A 23051-nucleotide genomic window follows, 5' to 3' on the forward strand; every position below is an offset into this window, starting at 1 on the left:
TTTGGCTGACCCTCACAGATGGGGAATTCTTCCCCTCTTTTAAAATTACATAATCAACATTATGTCAGGAGAAAATTTCGAAGAGGAAAAATGTCAACCACAACCTAACCACGAAAGCTCCAGGGGGAGGAACATGCATTCCTTGCAACGAGCAAAAACCTCATGTTTTCTTTCCCCCCATGTCAAAGTGCTTCTCCTGCTTCCAGATGCTCCTCGCCACTCAGAATGGAACTCTCAGCCCTCTGTGCCTCTAACTGGAGGCAGCAGCCTTGACCTGCCCCATTCACAGGGATTGAGGCAAGAAGGAAAAGTTCACAGGCTTTTGCTATGTAAAGGTTCAGACCCTGGGGGCCACGCAAGCCAGACCATGCCTCCCACTTCTTCCTCCATTACTCTGCATGCCCAGGACAAGCTGAGGCAGGCACTACTCTGAGGCTGGGTTTTTTGTTTTTTTTTCCCCACTAAGCCACAGTTTATGCTGCCTGACCACGAGGAAATGGTAGAAGGGAGGTAGCCCTTCAATAGTAGACTGTCCTTAGCCGGACTCCTCAAATTCCCAGCTCCCCTGCACAACTATGCCACACCAGGGTGTTCCAGCAAGACCCACCAGCTGTGTAACCTGTCTCTCTGCTGCTATTCTTAGCCTCGGGACAGACGTCAGAGGCATATTTCCAGTGAATCAGCAGTTTCATGCTGTGGGTCAATGTAATCTTACCTGACTAGAACCCAATATTTACAGTTTTTATAAACAAAACACAAGTTTATTCAAGTTCAACTCCTTTGGAATAAATGGTCATTACATAAATAGATAAAGATAAGGCCTTTCCTCAGAACAGTTCTCCAGCAATGACTGAACCAGCCAGCCTTACTCTAGGCAAAACTCTTACTGATCCTTCTGCCCGTGCTGCTACCCCCATGTACTGCCAGAGAACCCTGCTTCACACAAGGTGTGTACTCCTTAGAGGGCATTTACTGACCCTGACTTATGACAGTACCACGCATACCCGTCCTTCTCTACCCTCTAACTCATTCTACTTCTGCATACCCTACTTGCATTTATTTTTGTATTTCTAGCTACCCCTAGAAGGTAAACAAGCATGTGCCTTGCTGTCTGTGAATGCCCAGGTCTGTCTGGGTGTATAGCCCAGACTCAGAGCTCAGCATCAGGTAGGTAAGCATCAATGCCATTTCCTCCTTGCTCTGCTCTCCACAATCCTGTGAGCTCACCCTGAAGCAATGTAGGGTTGTGGGGGACCCCCTTCTGAGCCCTTATGTGTTCTTTCCTCTCACTTGCACAACTTGTTCAGAAGCTGCCCGACAGACACACTGTGCCCAGAGGAGCAATCGCAAAGAGAAGATGAACTGCCAGCGATGGTTATTATCAATGTGTGTAGATAGATCTCCCCGAACACAAATACACGAATTGCTGAGGTATGAGCTCTCACCATTGAAGAGCATAGTCAAGAGCAAAGGAATTACAGCCGCTGAATCCACGCCTTTCCCACCCATCTCCCATTGTGCAATTGGTTCATGGTCCATTTTGAAGAGAAAAAGTATGTCTTCCATGGGTAACTTCCTCTAAGTTACTAACCCTTCCCTGCTCATCTCTCCCTCGCTGTCCCTTTTTCTCCTCTGAGACAAGCTGTAGGGAAGCCAGGACAGCCTCTACTGGAACACTTATATACTCAGGCTCCAATTGAAAGACTCAATCAAGCACAGGGATAAAGCCCCAGGTGTGTTTCCTTTGGACTCCAAACATTCTGACAACAAAGAAAGCAAGGTCCACAAAGGGTGACAGGCTGTGCTACTACTGAGTAAGGCTGGTGCTGGCTGCACCTGCCACCTTTGGTTTGCGATGACTGGATAGAAGCAGCCACCTTGCCTAGCCTGCCCACAGGAGCCGGTCTCTGTCTACCCCTGTCCATCTCCCTTCCCTTGTAGCAAAGTGTGGGGCAGGTTAAATGGCCATCTGGGAGAATAGTTTTAAACCAGGGTCTTCTACCAGATCAATTCCATCCTTTAAAGAAAATTAGATACTTGAGTTCTGGGCTTGGAACCTCCCCATAATAAGCATATTACATTATTCTTTCTTAATCTTTTTCCTATTACTCTTAGGACTATTTTAAAATCAAGATCAAGCCATGGAATGTTTGGGGGGAAATTTTTTTCTCTTGTTATATGTTATGTCTGGAAGCCACCAAGGGAACACTAAAAATAACAGAACTAAACCACAAGGTCATGATACATTCTTCAAACAAACAGGCTTGGGAATAATACAAAGAAAGAAAAGAACAGAAATAAAGAGAGGGAAAAAGAAAAGAGAGCAAAGGGGAAGGGACAGTGTGCAGAAACCGAGGGAAAAGAAGGGAGAAAGGAGGGAAGGAAGGAAGGAAGACCACTTTATTTCCAAATAATATGACATCCTTTTATGTGCTGGGCATTTTATGAAGTATTTTCAATATCCATTACCCTAACCAAAACACAGTTAACCTAAATTCAAAAAACAACACCAGACTGTAAAATTCTAAGACTTACACATTAGGCTATAAGATGTTGACACAATATCTGAAAAAGGGATTGGGAGAAAAGCAAATATTATACTAATATGAAATCAGATGACCGTATTAAGAAGGAAAACAATAGGTGATGTCCCTCATAAAGATGTAAATTTCATAGCAAATAAAATTCAGCAATATACAAAAAGAATTACAAGTCACAGACAAGTGGAACGTACTTGGTGTACTAGTCAGAAATCAGTCAAGGAGGTAATCAAATAGGCAATTCTAAAAATCTTTTTGAATACACAGTGAATTCCAGGACAGCCTTGGCTACATAGCAAGACTCTGTCTCAAAATAACTAAGACAAAAAAAAAATAAATAACTGAACTGTCAGAAAAATAGAACTGGTGAGAACCTCCCTAGCTTGCTGAGTACATCTACAGAACCCATAGCATTGTCTAACAGGGCAGAGTGGCACACAATGGTCTCACCCTCTGGCCACTCCTGCTGTCCACGGTGCTGTAAACTGTAGCCAGAGCAATATGGGGGAAAGGAACCAAATAACAGATAGGTCAGAGAAGACCACACAACAGTCCCTTACTTACATGACGTAATTGACAAGGCAAAAATTACACAGAACCTATTTTTTAAAGTCTAGAACTAATAGATAAACTCAGGCAAAAACAGAACAAAAAAAAAACATAAAGGAAAAAAATTTTAAATGAAACATAGGGGGCTGGAGAGCTGGCTCAGAGGTTAAGAGCACTGACTGCTCTTCCAGAGGTCCTGAGTTCAAATCCCAGCAACCACATGGTGGCTCACAACCATCTGTAATGAGATCTGATGCCCTCTTCTGGTGTCTGAAGACAGCTACAGTGCACTCATAAACATAAAACAAAATACAATGCAGGGGCTGGATCTACTCTTCCAAAAGACCCATGTTTAGATGCCAGAACCCACATGGTGGCTGACAATCTTCTGTAATTCCAGTTTCAAAGGACCCAGCCCCCTCTTCTGGGCTCCACAGACACACACACATATAATGCACAAACATATGTGCAGACAAAATATTTTGATACATAAAATAAAAATCTGAGGGCTGGAGAGATGACTCAGTGGTTAAGAGCACCGACTGCTCTTCCAGAGGTCCCGAGTTCAAATCCCAGCAACCACATGGTGGCTCTCAACCATCTGTAATGAGATCTGATGCCCTCTTCTGGTGTCTGAAGACAGCTACAGTGTACTTATATACATTGCATAAATAAAAATATTAAAAAAATCTGAAAATCTTTTAAAAATTAAATGTATGTCTTTCGAGCACACAGACTCTGAAGGCACAGTGCTGTTTATAGGTATTCGCGAAGCAGATTAACTTCCTATTTGGATATGGTGACACTGGGCAATAGAATCCCAGGGCAATATAGAATCCCAGCCGTTCTCAGCAGGCAGAGAAAGGAGGATCGAAAGTTCAAGTATTGCCTCCTCTCCTAGTGGGTTAAGAGCATCCTGCCTAGTGAGACCCTAAAGTAAAGTAAGAGAACTGGAGATGTAGTTCAGGGGCAGAGCAATTACTTGGCATGCCAGAGGCCTGGAGTCAGTCCTCAACTGCAGAACAGCTGAAAAAAACTGGGTACAGTCTCCTCCATTCTTAGCACTTGGAAGTCTGAGGCAGGAAGACTGCCACCGGTTCAAAGGCCAGCCTGCCTCACATGGTAAGCTCCAACGCCAAGCTGGACTACAGAGTGAGACTCTGTCCCCACCCCACCCACTCCACCCCACCACACACACACACACATACCCCGCCCACTCCACCCCAACACACACACACACACACACACACACACACACACACACACACACACACACACAAAGAAAGAAGAATCCACAGAGTACCATGTCCATGAAGTGAATTCTAACGTTCATATGAAAATAAACCAGGAAGAACCCGGTCCCCACGATTTCCAGATTCCTCTCAGAGCTATCAGGATCAAACCCTTGTTTATCTCACACCCACATGATTAACTCAAATGCTTAAAACTGAAACATAAAAAGGGAAGCCAGGTTAAAAAGTAAATGTAAGTAGGCATTTTTAGCCTCTAGGGACAGGCAGACTCAGAACACCACAAAAACGACTAGGAATCTCCTTAAAAGTCAGATTTGCTTGGCTGAGGCACTTCCCTCTCTGAGAGTCTGTGTCGGCTCTGCTTTTCCTGTATACTATTTAGTTTTTGTTTTGGAGACAAAAATCGCACTATGTAACCAGTGTTGACCTTTAACTCCTAATCCTCCTGCCTCAGCCTTTGGAGTGCTGGGGTGCAGGGCGTGCTACCCCACATTCGACCCTGCTAAAATGTTGGGAATGTTGTTTGTCTGTTTCCATTCATCAGAATATGTCCAAATTTCCCCTGTGATTTTTTACACCATTCGGTTGTGTTGTATATTTGTCATTTTTCTCATTTTCTTTCTACTAAATTCTAGTTTTAATTCATTCCAGTTACAAAGATATTTGCTGTTGGTAAAGTCCCACTTAGAGTCTAGCTTAACATACTATTCCATGTGTGCCTGAGAAGTGATTTTGACTCCTTTATAAAAGCTTGATCATTCATTTATGGTGAGTACATTGACAATTCTCTCGTCTCATAATTTTGAGGCATACAGTGTGCTTCTGTCCATCATACACCCCCAACGCAGTGATGTGAGGCACTAGAATCAGCCCCAGCTCTCAAACAATAGCACCGTACAGACCCGTTGGCTTCTCCTCGTCCTCCTCCCCACTCTCTGAAAGATGAAGGTCCAGTCTGTTGAGAAGTAACTGTACAGGGTATATTTTAATGTCAGCGTTCACCGGCTTACTGCTAGCATGAAGAGACAATGTCTGACTCTGTGTACATCTTATATCCTGTGTGGTTTTTTGTCATGATGTATTCTTGCTGGATGTCATAGTTAGCTCCAGACCCCTCCCTTGCCTTTACACTGGCTACAGTCCACAGCATGATACAGAAAAAGAATGACTGGAGTGTCACCCTTGGCTCCTTCTCTACCTGTGTGGGAAAACCTATAGCTTTCACCCTTAGGGGGCATCTTCAAAAGAATAAAAGAAGCCTAAAAACCATAAATCCATTATCAGTGGATAAATGGAATATTTGAAAAGCATGATAAAGAATGAATACTACTCAGCCTTTAAAAAGAAAAAAATCCTGACACATACAACCTGGGTGAAGCTTTGGGGCCATATGCTAAGAGGAATATGAGTATGTCAGTCGACAAAGACAAACACTGCATGACTCCACTCACAGGAGCAGATAATCAGGATGCTTACCAACAGGAAGTAGAGTGGTGGCTTCCAGGGGCTTAGGGGAGAGATAAAACCTGTTCACTGGGTATAGAGTTTTGGTTTTTCAAGCTGAACAAATTCAACAGATCTGCTAGATAACTTTGCATATGTGGTTATGGTACTAAATTTGATGTCATGTGGTTTTGACCGCACTTGTTTAAAAGAAAGGGAACAAACCATTGGTATATAAAAAAGAAAGAAAAAGAAAAAACCTGGATGGTTTTCCAAGGAATTATGCTGAGGAAACCCCGGAATGTTACATAGTTTATGGTTCTGTTAATAAAACATTCTTGAGCTAACAAAACTGTGATGATGAGAGATTGGTGGGCCGGAGCTTTACAGTGAGGGATGTGGGTGTGGTGAATGTGGCCAGGGGTGAGTGAGGCAACAGGATTGGAATCCTGGTGCAGACTCAAATGCTTTTTTTTTTGAGACAGAGTCTCACTGTAAAGACCTAGCGAGCCTGAAACTGGCTTTGAATGCAAGAGATCCATCTACCTCTGCCTCCCAAATGCTGGGATTGAATAGAAGAAAAGGCTTAACTTGTTTTTAAAATCCCTTATCTCAAATATAAGTGCTATAAGTGATACACGGATTTCAGTTCTTGTCTTGTTTGTGATTAAAAAAAAAAAAAAAAAAAACTGAGGGACTGGAGAGATGGCTCAGTTTAGAACACTCACTGTTCCTTCCAGAGGACCAGACCTCAATTCCCAGCAACCACTAACAACTGTTGGTAACTCCAGGACCAAGGGGACCCAACACCTTCTTCATGACTCCTCAGGCACGGCACAGCATGGTGCTCAGACATATATGTTGGCAAAACATCCATATGCACTGAATAAAAATAAATAAATCTCAAAAGAAAGTAAAATGAGAGATGGGTATAGTGACACATACTTTTAATCCCAGCTCTTGAGATAAAGGCAGGTGGATCTGCATGAGTTCAAGGCCAGCCTAATCTATATAGCAAGTTTAGCAAGTCCCAGGGTAGCCAAGGAATGAGACCTGGTCTCAACACACACACACACACACACACACACACACACACACACACATACACACACACACACACACACACACACAGACACACAGACATAGACACATTCACACACACACAGACATAGACACATTCACACACACACACAGACATAGACACATTCACACACACACACAGACATAGACATATTCACACACACACACACACACACACACACACACACACAGAGGGAGAGAGAGAGAGAGAGGAGTGAGCTGAAGCAGAAAAATATTCCTCACGTTTTATCACGTTTTACCTAGAAAAGAAGAACTCATTTTCAGATACCACAGCTTAGCTACCCAATAATTAAATAAAATAAAAAATAAATTTTAAAAAACAATTCTGGGAAAGTTTACACCTTTAGTTCTAAAGGGAATACCTGGTCTGGATGCTCCCTTTAGTCTCCAATGATAAGAATTAAGGAATAACTCTCAATATCAGGAGAAAGAGAAAGAACACTCAGACTCCAGTCAGTTCTCCAAGGTGCAGGCACATCAACTACAGAGACAAGCAGCCTTCCTGCTGGAGGCCTTCTGATCCTACTCCCAACTACACTGGGCTAACATAATCAATTAATTCCCCTGCTACATTCTGAATAGATAGCAATGGATCCTTTGTCTCCACTGCATTTGCCTAGAAATCTGCCTCCTGAGTGTTTGGGAAAAATACCCTGAACACGCTGTCTTTGTCAGGGTTTCTATTCCTGCACAAACATCATAACCAAGAAGCAAGTTGGGGAGGAAAGGGTTTATTCAGCTTACACTTCCACATTACTGTTCATCACCAAAGGAAGTCAGAACTGGAACTCAAGTGGGTCAGGAAGCAAGAGCTGATGCAGAGGCCACGGAAGGATGTTTCTTATTGGCTTGCTTCAACTGGCTTGCTCAGCTTGCTTTCTTATTTTTTTTTCCATCTTTATTAACTTGGGTATTTCTTATTTACATTTTGATTGTTATTCCCCTTCCCGGTTTCTGGGCCAACATCTCCCTAACCCCTCCCTCTCCCCTTCTGTATGGGTGTTCCCCTCTCCATCCTCCCCCCATTACCACCCTCCCCCCCAACAATCACGTTCACTGGGGGTTCAGTCTTAGCAGGACCCAGGGCTTCCCCTTCCACTGGTGCTCTTACTAGGCTATTCATTGCTACCTATGAGGTCAGAGTCCAGGGTCAGTCCATGTATAGTCTTTGGATAGTGGCTTAGTCCTGGAAGCTCTGGTTGGTTGGCATTGTTGTTCTTATGGGGTCTCAAGCCCCTTCAGCTCTTTCAGTCCTTTCTCTGATTCCTTCAACGGGAGTCCGGTTCTCAGTTCAGTGGTTTGCTGCTGGCATTCGCCTATGTATTTGTGTATTCTGGCTGTGTCTCTCAGGAGAGATCTACATCCGGTTCCTGTCGCCCTGCACTTCTTTGCTTCATCCATCTTATCTAATTGGGTGGCTGTATATGTATGGGCCACATGTGGGGCAGGCTCTGAATGGGTGTTCCTTCTGCCTCTGTTCTAAACTTTGTCTCCCTATTCCCTCCCAAGGGTATTCTTGTTCCCCTTTTAAAGAAGGAGTGGAGCATTCACATTTTGGTCATCCTTCTTGAGTTTCATGTGTTCTGTGCATCTAGGGTAATTCAAGCATTTGGGCTAATAGCCACTTATCAATGAGTGCATACCATGTGTGTTTTTCCGTGATTGGGTTACTGCATTCAGGATGATATTTTCCAGTTCCATCCATTTGCCTATGAATATTGTAAAGTCATTGTTTTTGATAGCTGAGTAATATTCCATTGTGTAGATATACCACATTTTCTGTATTCATTCCTCTGTTGAAGGGCATCTGGGTTCTTTCCAGCTTCTGGCTATTATAAATAAGGCTGCTATGAACAAAGTGGAGCACGTGTCTTTGTTATATGTTGGGCATCTTTTGGGTATATGCCCAAGAGAGGTATAGCTGGGTCCTCAAGTAGTTCAATGTCCAATGTTCTGAGGAACCTCCAGACTGATTTCCAGAATGGTTGTACCAGTCTGCAATCCCACCAACAACGGAGGAATGTTCCTCTTTCTCCACATCCTCGCCAGCATTTGCTGTCACCTGAGTTTTTGATCTTAGCCATCCTCACTGGTGTGAGGTGAAATCTCAGGGTTGTTTTGATTTGCATTAACCTTATGACTAAAGATGTTGAACATTTCTTTAGGTGTTTCTCAGCCCTTCAGCATTCCTCAGCTGTGAATTCTTTGTTTAGCTCTGAACCCCATCTTTTAATAGGGTTATTTGTCTCCCTGCGGTCTAACTTCTTGAGTTCTTTGTATATTTTGGATATAAGCCCTCTATCTGTTGTAGGATTGGTAAAGATCTTCTCCCAATATTTTGGTTGTTGTTTTGTCCTAACAACAGTGTCCTTTGCCTTACAGAAGCTTTGAAGTTTTATGAGATCCCATTTGTCGATTCTTGATCTTAGATCATAAGCCATTGGTGTTTTGTTCAGGAAACTTTCTCCAGTGCCCATGTGTTCGAGATGCTTCCCCACTTTTTCTTCTATTAGTTTGAGTGTATCTGGTTTGATGTGGAGGTCCCTGATCTACTTGGACTTATCAGCTTGCTTTCTTATAGAACCCAAGACCACCAGCCCAGGGACAGCACCACCCACCATGGGCTGGGTCCTCCCACCTTGACCACTAGTTGAGAAAATGCCTTAGAGCTGGGTCTCATGGAGGCATTTCCACAACTGAGGCTCCTTTCTGTGATAACTCCAGCTTGTGTCAAGTTGACACACAAAACCAGCCAGTACACATGCTTTGGGAGACCTAGTACTCTGGGATTTTTATGCTTGTTATAGGAGCTCAACCACTTAGGCCATATAAAAAGCCATCTCTTGGGAGAGATGCTGGCCAGGGATACCGATGACTGAACTTAGGCAATGACTGCATGGGAGAGGAAAAGTTCACAGTAGGCCAAGGCGACTCTTCTCTGGAACCTGCTTGTATGCTTCCACTCTTCCCTCTGAGCTCCTGGCACTCAGAAGGGCTGAGGCAGACTTCTCCCCATCAATGAACTCAGCAGTAAGCAGCATCCCCTCGGTTCCTTCCACCACAATGTACTGCATTCCCTTGAGAAGCTGGTGGAAAGGTCAGTGGCTAGGAGCCCACCTTAAAGATCAGAAGACTGGGTCTCAGAGGATTTACAAGGTCTGCCTAAACTCACTCGGCTGTCAGGAGGCAAAGCCGATTTCTAGGACTCGTCTACAAGCTGGGAGAGAGTAGTAGACATCGTATAAATTATGAAATCTAGTCTGTGTTCATCACCAAATTTTTAACAGGTCCCTTTGAAGAGGTGCGAGCGAAGGTGCTAGCAATATTTCTTTCATTGGACTGGTACCCAGTAGGTACTCAAGAGAGGATTACTGAGCTGAAGTCATCTAGCCAGGAAGGGCAGCAGAGGGCCTCCCCTTCCAGTGTGAGCACTGAGGCCCGCTGAGGAGACCCTCAGATGCCTTTCCAGATGGTAATGCTACTGCTGACATTCTGACCTGCCTGGGATGCTGCTGTACGGACACCTACAAGACAGCCACACACACAGCAGAATGATCTGAAGGGCTTAGACCCCTCTTGCTACCCCCACCCCCAATCAAAAACAAAACAAAACAAAACAAAACAAAACAGGGTTAGCCCCAGGGAATGGGTGATGACCTCAGAGGCAAAGTATGCAGTCAGCCAGTTCTGGAACCTCAGCGAATTCAGACTAAACAGTGGGGGAGAGCCAGCTCCTGGCCTTGTGCTGAGCAGGGATGGTTAGAGAGTGGCTGCTGGGTTGGCGGGATCATCTATCTCTCGTTTCTGAGAATTTACTAGAAACGAGCCACCAGGCAGAGATCCCTGGTCAAGAAACAGGCTCAGCAGCTGCTTCGCCTCCAGCTTCAGGGAGTCCCACTGCTTCTTAGGCCCCTGCTCCAGGAGCTTGGGTTGAAAGAGATACTGGGCCCCTTCGCTGAGGGAATCTGCAAGGAAACTTGATGAAGGCCCCCAGGCTGCTGCAGCCAAAGAAACCATGCCTGCGTGCCAGGAGTAGACAATGGGGGGTGGGGAGCAATTAGGGAGCATGAGAGAAGAAGAAAGAAGACATTAAGGAAGGAAAAACATCTAAGGCAGCCACCCTAAAAATACTTTCCAGGCACATACTTCTCCCAGCGCATAGCAGTTCTTTCAATTAAGGATGTGTCATTTCCTGGGTTATTAAATCCAGATCATGGAACATTCCACTCTGGGATAGTAAAGGAAGGGTCACGTTCCCAGCCTCTCCAAGCACCATAAGCAGCGAAAACACGAGAACGGTGGCCCTCGGTGTTCAGATCACTCCTCACTGAGCTGCATGCAAGCTTCCCTCCAGGGTATGATGCTTAGCGAATTCCCTGCATGGTACTTTCCCATGTATCCCTAGCATCCCCATAACCACCTAGAAGGGTATCAACCTACCAAGCAGGTAAGACCTCTCAGGAACCATGTTTTCCCGTAAGAGGCAGTAGTACCGGTCAGTGCTCTCCAGCATCTTCTGAAACCAAAGACTCACTAGACTTAAGAAACATACAGATCTGTCCCATCCTGACATCTCAGTATCAGGGACAAAGACTCATGTGCAGAAGATAGCCAGTAGTCTCCGTATCTGTCTGATCTGTCTGTCTTCATCCGCCACACTCCCTCCATTTTCTCCCCACAGACCCTGGAGACCACAAACACAGTGGGGTTCCTGCAACAGCTCTCCAAACAGTTAAGGAACCTGGGACTGTAACCCTACACTCCCCCCACCCCACCTAAAATGAGCTAAAATTTAGACAGATTAAATAAATTGAACAGGAAAGAAACTGAATGGCGAAATGGGCTTTGGGAATCAACACGAAATCTGAGCGAGTAGAGGTCCCGAGAGGTTGGATAATTTTGAAATGCACTCTGTTTTTCAAACAAAATTTGAAAGTCACCAACATTTAACGGTTGGTAATTTCAGGATTTAAAAAAAAAAAATTCCCAGCATGTGTTTCGGTGAAAGCAATCGGCAGAGGTGGGGATCCTAGGCCTGCAGACACTTTTGGGTTGGAACCACCATCCCTGTGGGCAGAACATGAGCCTGGGGCTCCACAAGGGCAGCTCAGTTCTGTTTGAACTGGCAGCTCTACCCTGTGTTCCTTACCCCGCAGGCCGGACCTCAGGCCTATGAGTCCTAATCCTCTCCCCACCCTTAACACTGTCATACCCAGTTTCCTTGCCATGGGCAGCTGGAGTGTCTAAAAGAACAAATTTAGGTCCCTCTGCTAGGAGAAGCAAGAGACCAGATAGAGAGGGAAAGGCAAGTACAGCCCACACGTATGTGACAGAGGACTTGCCTGCCTGGTTCTTCTTGCTGGTCCCATCTCTTCTCTTGCTAAGCCAGCTTCTGTCACAGGCCAGAAACCATTCCTACGGGTGGGCCCTCGAAGCTTTTATCTCTGTCATTTCTAGTCTGCACTGGTGAGGAAGCAAGCATTGCTTCACCAGGACTGCACAACTGCATGTGCTGCTCAGGTCCAGTGGGAAACGTGGAGTAGTCCCCCCCAATACTCCACAGCGAGGGCTCCCTCAGGACATGCATGGAAGTCCTGTGAAAGACCATGACCAGAAGCTGAGGATGACCACAGCACTTAGGGCAAGAACGATTCTCCATCGTTACGAGATCTGTTTGTGTCCAACATGGTGCTGGGCATTTTATGTTTTCTTTCCTCTCTCGAGGGTGTGGGCATACAAAGGAGCACAGCACGGGTGCACAGATGCTCGCACACATGTGGAGGCCCGAGGGGGACATCAAAAGGCTTCTTCCATTGCCCCTTACCTTATTCACCAAAGCCAGGGCTCACCTGTGGGAGTCTGGCCAACCTGCTTGTTCCAGATCCCCCGTCTGTACCTCTGAAGTACTTACTGGAACTACAGACAAGCCACCAAGCCCATCCACCATGTATGCAGGTTCTAGGGACAGAACTCTGGTCCTAAGCTCAACAGCAGGACTTCAACCTTTAAGCCACTGCGTCAGCAACACATTTTCTTCTTCTTCTTTTTTTTTTTTTTTCCCGGAGCTGGGGACCGAACCCAGGGCCTTGTGCTTGCTAGGCAAGCGCTCTACCACCGAGCTAAATCCCCAACCCCAGCAACACATTTTCTTATTTTCACTACAACTCTACAAAGAGGAGGGGAAGAAGCCCTTTCCACATGTAAAGAAGTTGAGTGGCAAAGGTTTCCCCTCAGGCTTAGTAGAAGAAACTAATGGAAAGGGCCTCTCCCAGGACGAGCCCGGAGACTTCGGGGGTCTACTTACGGCCTGCTGTTCGCCTCCTCCCCACTGGCTGAGGTCTTTGACTCCACTGCATTGTTGAAGTTAGAGATGTTTTCAGATGAGTAGAGGCCGGTAGGGCTGTTGTACTGGTTTGTGATGACCCGGGTGCCAGGAGCAGGTGAGGCGGTAAATGGCATAGCACTACGGTTGTGGGCACTTCCGATGTGCAGGACTTCCTGAAGGCAGGGAGCAGAGAAGAGAAATCAAGGAGCCGTGCACCCTGTACCCCTGATCTTGTACAGGGCAGGCTAAAAGCCAGGGAGAACCTCCAGCTGAGCTCCAGAGGCCTGGTTCAAATCTAAACTTCCGCTTCGGGCATAGGGGCTCAGACAAACGCAAGGAGACGTTGATCAATAAGTGGTAAGGCACCCACACATGCACAATTGCAATCCCACGCCCTCTCCATCAGTTCCATCTCTGCCTCTTCCCCGAGACCCAGAAAAGCTGATACTGGGTACCTCTGGGGAGGATAACATGTGTGCTCTGGCTACCAGGACCCAAGTCAGAGCTGAAGCATCCTTTCAGGACACATTCCAGAGACATTAGGAAAAAGTAGAGGGGTAGCTTAGACAACCACACAGCCCTCGATGTCAAAAGGTAAACTCCCCAGACCCGAGCAGGTTAGATCAGCAAGGAGAGAGGCTAAGAGGAGGAGCAGCTGCTGACTACTTGTCTCGGTGCTTGCAAATGACCACTGAGGTGCTGAGGGCCTATCATTTCCTGTCGTAAAACACAAGATGGAAGGTTCTGGATGCGGGGTCCAAGGCAGGACCTGTGGACGAAGGGCTTTGAGTTTCCGGGTCCTCATTCACTTGTCCACTGCCCGAAATCTGGTGAACAATTCTAACTACAATCTCTCTAGGCATCTGTGTAGACATACCAAAACCAAAACACCATTTTGATTGAATGATTGATTGATTGGTGATTGATTGATTGATGATTGATTGATTGATGATTGATTGAGACAGGGTTTCTGTCTGTAGTCCAGCTGTTCTGAAACTTACTCTAGACCAGGCTGGGACCAAACTCAGTGCCTCCTGAGTGCTGGGCTTAAAGACTCGTGCCACACAGCCTTGATATACTTTTTAAACTAACATTCCTTTTAAAAAATTATCACAGATTATCTGATGACTCAGTTAGCAAGGTTCTCCCTGCTCCAGTGCTCGAAATCAATTCCAGCTTCCAGTGCCAAAAGCGGTGTGTAGCCTTCTAAACTCAACGTGTTTTCTGAGTTCCCACGAAAATTCTTTTAAACCCTGGTTTCTTTCTTTAACGCCTAAATGACCAAAAAAAGAATTCCAGTTCTATTGTTCTTTTTCTCCTCTTTTAAAAAAGAAAACTTGAATGTTTAATTGGAAAGCATTATGAATGAGAATTGTTTAATTAATTACAAAACTAATTTAAAGCAAAAGGCAGCTAAACACATCTTTGTGATTAAGATTTCTCTTTTACTATTCCGGTAATTTTTTTTTTCAAGTCAGGGTCAGTGAGGTTTAGTTCACTCTCTCTGTCCATGTCTGCACAAATATTCAAAAAAGAAGCTTCTATATCTTCTTGTTTTTGTTTTTGTTTTGTTTTGTTTTGTTTTGAGACAGGGTCCTGTCCTGGCTGTCCTGGAACTCACTATGTAGACCAGGCTATGTACAAATTCACACAGATCCACCTGTTTCTGCCACTAAGCCTGGCTACAAACAATCACAAAAGAGGATGGTAAAGAAAAGAATGGTCGTAAGGAATGGTTAGGTAATTTTATGTGCACTGATTCAAAGAAATCAGAAAACCATTGAATGCTGGCTGTGAAAGACAGCAACCAATTTAATTAGAGGCCAGGGGCTCTCACCCCCATCACTCAGGCAGCATGGGCAGACACAGGACAGCACACAGCATGAACCCTTCTTCTGTCTGCCCATCAATTCTGGGAGCAGCGCAAGAATCTTATTCTGAAGTCTTGCCTCCAATTACCCCTGACACTTTCTGTTTGGCCATGGGCAAGTTATGCCTCTCTGAGCCCACTTTTCTGCACTTCTTCAGGAGGACATTGGGGTGACCAATGTCAGCAAGCACAGGACCAAGTCTCATCTTCTCTTCCCATAGAAACAAAAATAGTTCCAGTCAGAAGTCCATGGGGAACCATGTCATACATTTTTATTATGTATTATTTATTTACTGCCCGAATTATAGCTTATCTCCATTTTGTGGGATCACACTCAGGTCTCAGGCAGGTCTGGCAGCAGAAGCCAATCCCTCGACCCTCCCCACCCCACCCCCGCCCTGGTTTTCTTTCGTGGGAATAGTGGTATTTTTTTTCTTTGGGGTGGCTTTTTTTTTTTTAATAATTTCTCCATTCTTGCTTTATAAAGCATCTTTCAAGAATGCGTCTGGTGTGTACGAAAAAGAAATATTTCTACCCCCATGTGGATTCTAGTCTTTCCAGAAGGCAGGCGGATTTAGGGCTTGCCTTTTGGAAGGGATGATGTAATTGTTTGGGCTTTGTATTTACTGGTCTCCAAGGAAACTCAATAATGAGGAAATACAAACTAGGTATGTTACTATGTTGACCTCAGATAAGCTGGGGTGTTGGTTAGCTTTATGTGAACTAGCAGGTCTTTACAATATCCGTGAACTCTGTTCTCACTATTTGTCCTCGAGCTCAAAAGTCTCAGAAATAGAAGATCTGGGAAAAGGGGAGGTGGGAAGATTTTTGCATGAACAAAGAATGAATGAAGAGAAAAATACACTCAAGCTAGCCTTTAAAATAGTCTGAATAATTTTTTTTAATCTGAAAATGACCTTCAAAATATCAACACTGAAGAAAAAAATTATAACCAAGACATAGATGGTTGCCTCCAATGAAAAGTGACGATTGTGGACCAAGTAAAGCCAAAACCATTTCCCATGTTATAAAAATATTTGGAAACTTAACATGTGATGGTTATTGCAAAAAGAAAAAATTATAACTACATTTCTGAAATTTGAATGAGACCTCTTTAAGAAATTAAGACATAATTATCCATTCAATTTTTACACAACTAAGGAACCACATGGATTCAATTTCTTATCATTTCTATGTTATACATAACTACATGTTATCTTTTCAGTACTATTTCTATTTTGAAAAACCAATAGCATCTTAAACTTAAAAGTTCAATTTTCAAATCTTCAACTGGGGTTAAATATATAATCGTCACAACCCCATTTTGAAAACTGCAAAAGGGATTGGGGATTTAGCTCTGTGGTAGAGCACTTGCCTAGGAATCACAAGGCCCTGGGTTCGGTTCCCAGCTCCGGGAAAAAAAAAAGAAAAAAAAAAGAAAACTGCAAAAAATTTATCCACTTATTCATTTATTTATGGTTGTTTCATTGTTGTATTACATGTGAGTGTGTCTGTGTCTGGGTGTGTGTGTGTGTATGTGTGTGTGTGTGTGTGTGTGCACTTGTGTGTGCACTTGTGTGTGTATGTGTATGTGCACTTGTGAGTGTGTGCACTTGTGTGTAGAGGCTGGAGGCTGATATGTGATATCCCCCCAATCGCTTCTCCATGTTTTTAAACACAGTGTCTTTCAGTTGAACCCAAAACTCAGCCTTCTGGCTGAACTGGCAAACCAGCTCGCATTGATGGTGTTTCGGATGGGAACAGTCATGCCCAGCTTTGACACATGGCTGCTGGAAATCCAAGCGTGGGTCCTTGTGCTTATATGAATGTACTTTGCCCATAAGCCACTTCCTCAGCCACACTAACTGTTAATAATTCATTCATTTATCCAACAGAGAACATTTGTGGTGAGAAACATGGGCATTTTTACCAATGTGTTCTAAATATTTCTGTATTTATTTCAAAATATACCCACATAGTATAGATATCTCAGAAGACACAAGTAAAGGAGAAATAAAAACACCTATCAGCTGTCTACCAAGAGATTCGTTTTTAAATATGGACTCTCAGGACTATCTACTGTTGTAGAAAATTCTACTCGACCAGCAAACAATGCGGTGATCCTTCCTATATTTTTCCAAGATCAGCTGCCACTTCATTTAACGAATTTTAATGTCTTTCCTCGGATTTCACCATAACAAAAACAGATTTCCACTTCAGGACTCATAGGGGAAGAAGGGTGTACTAGTAAGTCCCTATGGTTCTTTCTGACTCTGCTTCAGGCCTAAAGGCATCCTCACATCTCGGGTGACTCTTCTGTACCTCATCTGTAAGAGCTGAGTTAGCTCTCAGGTTTTAGTACAGTCCTACCAATCCTATTTGCAGGAAGGCCTCTGTCCCTTCTCCCTGGCCTGCCCTCCTACTCCTTATCCTTACTCCATAGCAGGCCATGTCCCTGCCCTGGGGTTTTCCAGCCCTTTCCTCTGGCAGTTTCCCTTACGGGAAGAACTGAACTTACGCCAGATCCCAGCAATGACAGTGAAGGCCTCTCCCGACCACTTTATCCCCAGACCTCCAGCGCAGGAAAAACAGAGGCTAGCTAAACAATGCCCAAGCAGGAAAGCAGCCAGCAGAGGACTGGCAAAGATAAGCACGTACTTACTTGGGGTTCCGACGCTAAATTCATCTTGTAGGGGTGACGTTTCCCCTCCTCGGTCACTAGAGGAGACCAAATCTTCTGCTCAGACCTGCAGCAGACGAACAAAGCTGTTGTTCCCCTCGGTTGTTCCATTTCATTCTGCTTTGCAGTGACCCAACTCAGCATCTCACATTCGTCAAGCCAGGGCTAAAGCTGCTGTCTCGCTCATGTTAGACCAAGAATCAGCCTCTGTAGCTACAGGTTCTGCATTTGGTCAGTTTCAGACAAGCTCTGCCTCGGTGCTGAACACATGCAGACTTTTCCCCTTGTCTTATGGTATAGCAATCGTGTGTGTAGCATTTGCATTGCTTTAGATATTACAGGTAATCTAGAGATGATGTCAAAGACTGCAGGAAGATATACGCATAGAGCATGTGTGAATACTACGCTGTTTTGGACAGAGGGACTTTGGTAGTAGCAGATTTTGATATCTGCAACAATTCTGGGTTCCAAACCCCAATGAACACCAAGAATCAACTTTATGTGCTAAAAGCAAATGAGAAAAAAAAATCCCTTTGCTTTAACTTCTTCTATCCTCTGAACTTGTACCCTGCCATCGGACCCACCCCCTACTTATAATTAGATGACACCCATGTTGGATGGCTCCTACACACAGCCTGAAGGGATTTTTTTCCAAGCTGGCCTGCCTTCTGATCTAGTCCCAGCCTCCCTCATTACAGTCTGGGACACTGACGTAGCCACAAGGTTCTTCTGACTTGCTACGCCTCCCTCACGATGCTACCTCAATTCAAGGTGGGATAGACTTCAACCCTATCCCAGCTCAGTGTTGCTAGCTGTAGAGAGAACATCCTGTGTGTTGCATGGATGCATGGCCTGTCAATTAAAAAGCCTATGGCCTATGGCTTAGGCAGGAAATATAGAAAATGAGACATCAGGAGGAGAAAGAATTCTGAGAGAGAAGGAGGTGGGGAGATTCGCTGGGAAGATGTGACAACTGAATACATTGTATTTGAGAACAGGTAACCAGCCACGTGGCAGAATGTAGGCTAGAATCCATGGAATATTTTAAGTTATATCTAATCAGAAAAGAGCTTAGTTATATGGCCAAGGTATTTGTAAATATATTTTGAGTGTAAATCTTATTTCTGGGATCATGGGGCTGGGAGGAAAAACCAGGTCCTAACTTAAACACCTAGCCTAGACCATATCACCAACGTATTTACAAATCAAGCATCCTTTTTCAGTATTGCAAAAGACTTCCCTCCTGCCAATCATACAGCAATGGTCTTAGTCCAGTTTCAGATTTTATTAGCATGGGTTTTTTTTTCTCTTCAAGGTAGAGAATATTTATACTTTACTCTGTATTTGCCACAGTAACCGGTGACAGACAATTATAGGACACACCTGTACAATTTGTTGGCAAGCGAATTAAAAAAAAAAAATCAATGAACCTATGAATAAATGCATGAATGACTTGAAAATGAGTTTGAGGAAAAGATCGTGGGCAGAGCAAGGTAGAACAAGAGATGAGAGCAAAGGCCCAATGTGCTTCTGAAGCACAATAAAATGGTCTGCCTCCCAGAGTTATTAGGGCTCCAAAGGGAACAAAATATTCTCATATTTTTCCATCCAGTCTTGGTCTGTCTAACAATCCTAGAGTAAAAGGAGGAGGAATTAAAAGAAAAAAGTCACAAAATGTACTCGACAGAGGAGAACATGACGAGGAGCTATAAAAGCAAAGGTTGGTGAGCCATTAAATAAAGCAGGTTCGCCCAGCAAACAGAACCTGAACTTGATCCAACAGGAACTAGGAAGCCACTCAAAGCTGAACCAATCGCTCCTGACATCTTGGTTTCTTAGGGCACCTTCCAAGACCGAATGAAAGAGAATGGAAACTCTACCCTGATTACAGCTTCCAAGTGCTTTCCTGAGCTGTCTGCTCAGTGCCTGTGTTCCTTTCCGGTGGTGCACCTGAACTCACACTTGGCACTTACTCTAACAACGGCTGTCCTCTCACAACACAACACCCCCTACTCCTTGGGTCCTTGGAAGGAACCCCATCCTGAGGATACTCGGAGGAAGACATTCGCATCTCATTATGGCTTAAGAGCATCTAACTCATTCTACCTCCTCGAGATTTTCGTTAGTTGTGTTAGATCAAGTCAAAGTGTGGTCACTTAATAGAAAGAGGCCGACGCATAATAAGCCAGCAAGAGATAAGAAGTCCTGTGGACAGGAGAGAAGAAACGATCAACCTCAAAATTCAAAGCCACAGACCTGGTGTGCTTTCCTCAGGAATAGCAAAGAACGGGGAAGGGCAGGGGCTTCTGAGATGGGGGGAGGGGAGGAGGAGGAGAGAGGGGAGGGGGAGAGGAGAGGGGGAGGGGAGAGGAGGAGAGGAAGGGAGGCCCTGTCCACAGCTTCCAGTCTGTTAGGAATTAACTAATATCTCCACAGCCTCACCTGGATACTGTGAGCGTCATGTTGTCTACGCAGCCCTTGATTTTGTTCTGAGCTTCCAAGTGTGTCATACTGCTGGTATCTTCCCCATCAATGGCTGTGATCAAATCTCCTATGCATAAGTTAGCTATAGCAGCCTTGCTCCCGGGAGTGACCTGGCAACAGAGGGGAGAGCACAGCGGTTACTATTTGTCTCCAGGAAAAGCAATGAGTAGACACCACCGGGTTAAGTACTAATAAAGAGCAAAGCATGGAAAAGCAGAACCAGGCATGGTACTGCACACCTGGAATCCCAGGTCTGGGGAAACTGAAGTAGGAGAAAACTTGAGGCTAGCCTGAGCTACATAGTTTGTTTGAGGACAACCTCGGATATATAGCAAGACCTTGGAAGGATGAAAAAAAGAAAGAGCAGGGAGAATAGTGTGCAAGAAAGTGTGTGTGATGGTTTAAATATGCTTGGTCCATGGGAAGTGGCACTGTTAGGAGGCGTGACCTTGTTGGAGGGGCGTGGCCTTGTTGGAAGGGGCGCGGCTTTGTTGGAGGAGGCATGGCCTTGTTGGAGGGAAAGTGTCACTGTGTAGGCAGGTTTGAGGTCTCCTGGTACCCAAGCTCTGTCCGGTGTGGAAGAGAGAACCTCCTTGCAGAAGACAGTTCTCTTTTGCTACCTCCAGATCAAAATGTAGAACTCTTAGCATCTCCAGCACCGTGTCTGCCTCCACACTACCATGCTTCCTGCCATGATGATTATAGACTGAACTTCTGAAGCTGTAAGCCAGCCCCAATTAAATGTTTTCTTTTATAGTAAGAGTTGCCTCAGCTCTGGTGTCTCTTCACAGCAATGGAAACCCTAATTAAGACGGTGTATTAAAATTATAATTTAACTAGCAGCAATCCTTCATGTCTACACAACCTGTTACCATGTACTGAGTCTTTCCTGTATGTGACCCCATTGTCCCCTTACAACAACTCTGTAAGAAATAGACACCAGACACTGAGGCTTATAGTAAGCTCAATGACCTACACGGGGTCACCCAACTAGTACATTACTAGACATCTAGCTATCCACTGCAGACTCACTTAGTGTTCTGACCTCAAAATAAGTCACCAACATATTTTAAATGTACACATTTAGAGAACGTTGTGTACAGTGACTTCTACTTCTGTAAAATCATTGCATATGTTATAAATTATAAGCACCGACCAAACTGGAATCGCTCACAGCTACACATTTCAGTAACTGTGTTCGTTTCTTTACAATGATCTTGAGTTATTGTTATAATTTTTTTTAAATCAATAAAAACAATGTTTTAAATATGGTACTGTGTGGGTTTGCACCAGGAAGTTGGCCATGGTTAGGGTCCTTCCCTACAGGTGGCTGGTTTTCTACAAGTTATGCTTCCAGACCAGTCGTTCCAAATTTGCAGACCGCAGATGCCTACTGTGGTCAGTTAGTAAATTCGCAGGGTCCTCAAATCCATCTGTCCGCGAAGGATTCCCTGTAGACAGAGTCAATGTGCCCCCACACAGACCTACAAAGGCTTTTCAAGGAAACATGGAAGCTGGCGTGATGAACGGCACTCTGGCCTCGGAGTAACCGTTTGCCATTGGAGCGGTTTTCAGTCAGGTAACCAAAATGTTACCGTCATCACCCCAGAGCTGGTCCGTGACTACATGACATTAAAAGGTCTTCCTAAACAGGAAGCCAGGGGAAGAATGATACACGCCCCCAGATCCCCAGTGCCCAAACAAGGGCTTTTGTTTCTTCTTGGGAAACCCTGTAGCTCTGGGAGCTAATGGAAGATGTTGGGATCCACAGGTAACTCCAGCGCTGGTCCTTTCAAGAACCAAATCAGGATACAAGACTAAGGAAAACGAGCCTCAGTTTTCCACAGCCAAGTTTCCAAAGAATCCAAACAAAATCAAAAAACACTAGCCCTCACAGGGCTGCTGGTGCGGGGTCCCTGCGGTGGCCTACTACCTCACTGGCACCCTGACCCCACAGTATGAGGAGTTGAGTTAGTCCTTAAGGTCCCTTCTGGCTTGAACATATTCTGGCTTCACCAGACAAAACTCCCCCGGGAATTTGAAGACCGGAAACTAGTTCAGAGATCCTGACCTCCTACCCTTTCTGTCAGGCTCTCCCATCTGACTCTCACGAAACAGGAGCTGTGCTCCAGGCAGTGGAGCCGCCTGACACAGCCCTTCCTGACAATAAGCAATAGGAAACTCATTCTGAGTCACTTGGTGTAGAAGTAAAAACAGACTGACCTGGTGTTATGCGATACACACAGTCTACTTTTCCTAAACAACAATGCAGAACTTTGCTTTTTTGGTTTGTTTGTTTGTTTTTGTTTCTTTGATGTTTTTTGGAGAATGGTATCCCAGGCTGGCCTCAAACTCACTTTTTAATGGTCCTATCTAAGTATCCCTTCATTGGAGGTTGGTAATGGCTCTAGTCTGGCAAATTCTATCTCCAAGCAGACTAGCTGGAAAACCAGGAGAATAATGCCGACCAAAGCCACTCATTTATGACCAAATGTGATAGTATAAAAGATCAGGCCCCTTTAGGATAACCCTGAAACACTTTAGCAAGCCTCCCCACCCCCAACATCCCCACCCACCACCCATCTCCCACCCTCATCCTCCCCACCTCCCAATTCCCCCACCCTCCCACCCCCAGGCTACCTCTCCACTAAGCTCTAGCTTCCTCCGTTTTTTTCCACCTCAGTATTTTTGACTCTGCCTGACCTCGACTCTTCTCACCTTTTCAGTCTCGACTTAAATCACGCTTCTCCCAGACTTCCCTGACCTCTAAGGCTGGTACATGATAATAGGTGCCCCAAATAAGTAA

General features: G+C 44.8%; 1 protein-coding gene across 4 annotated transcripts in view; it reads right to left on the reverse strand.

Moving 5' to 3' along the window:
* Positions 1-23051, reverse strand: part of Pdlim1 (PDZ and LIM domain 1) — a 47993-nt gene that overhangs the window by 7109 nt on the left and 17833 nt on the right. For 3 of the 4 annotated variants that reach the window (XM_087584705.1, XM_087584704.1, NM_017365.2), the window contains 3 exon segments: positions 20204-20355; positions 17744-17828; positions 13191-13384 (listed from right to left, as the gene is read on the reverse strand). In XM_087584705.1, the coding sequence (XP_087440831.1) occupies positions 13191-13384; positions 17744-17828; positions 20204-20271 (347 nt within the window). In that variant the 5' untranslated portion in view covers positions 20272-20355. 4 annotated transcript variants of the gene reach the window in all.

Source organism: Rattus norvegicus, chromosome 1, assembly GCF_021556685.1.
Source record: "Rattus norvegicus strain SHRSP/BbbUtx chromosome 1, alternate assembly SHRSP_T2T, whole genome shotgun sequence".
Classification (NCBI taxonomy): Eukaryota; Metazoa; Chordata; class Mammalia; order Rodentia; family Muridae; genus Rattus; species Rattus norvegicus.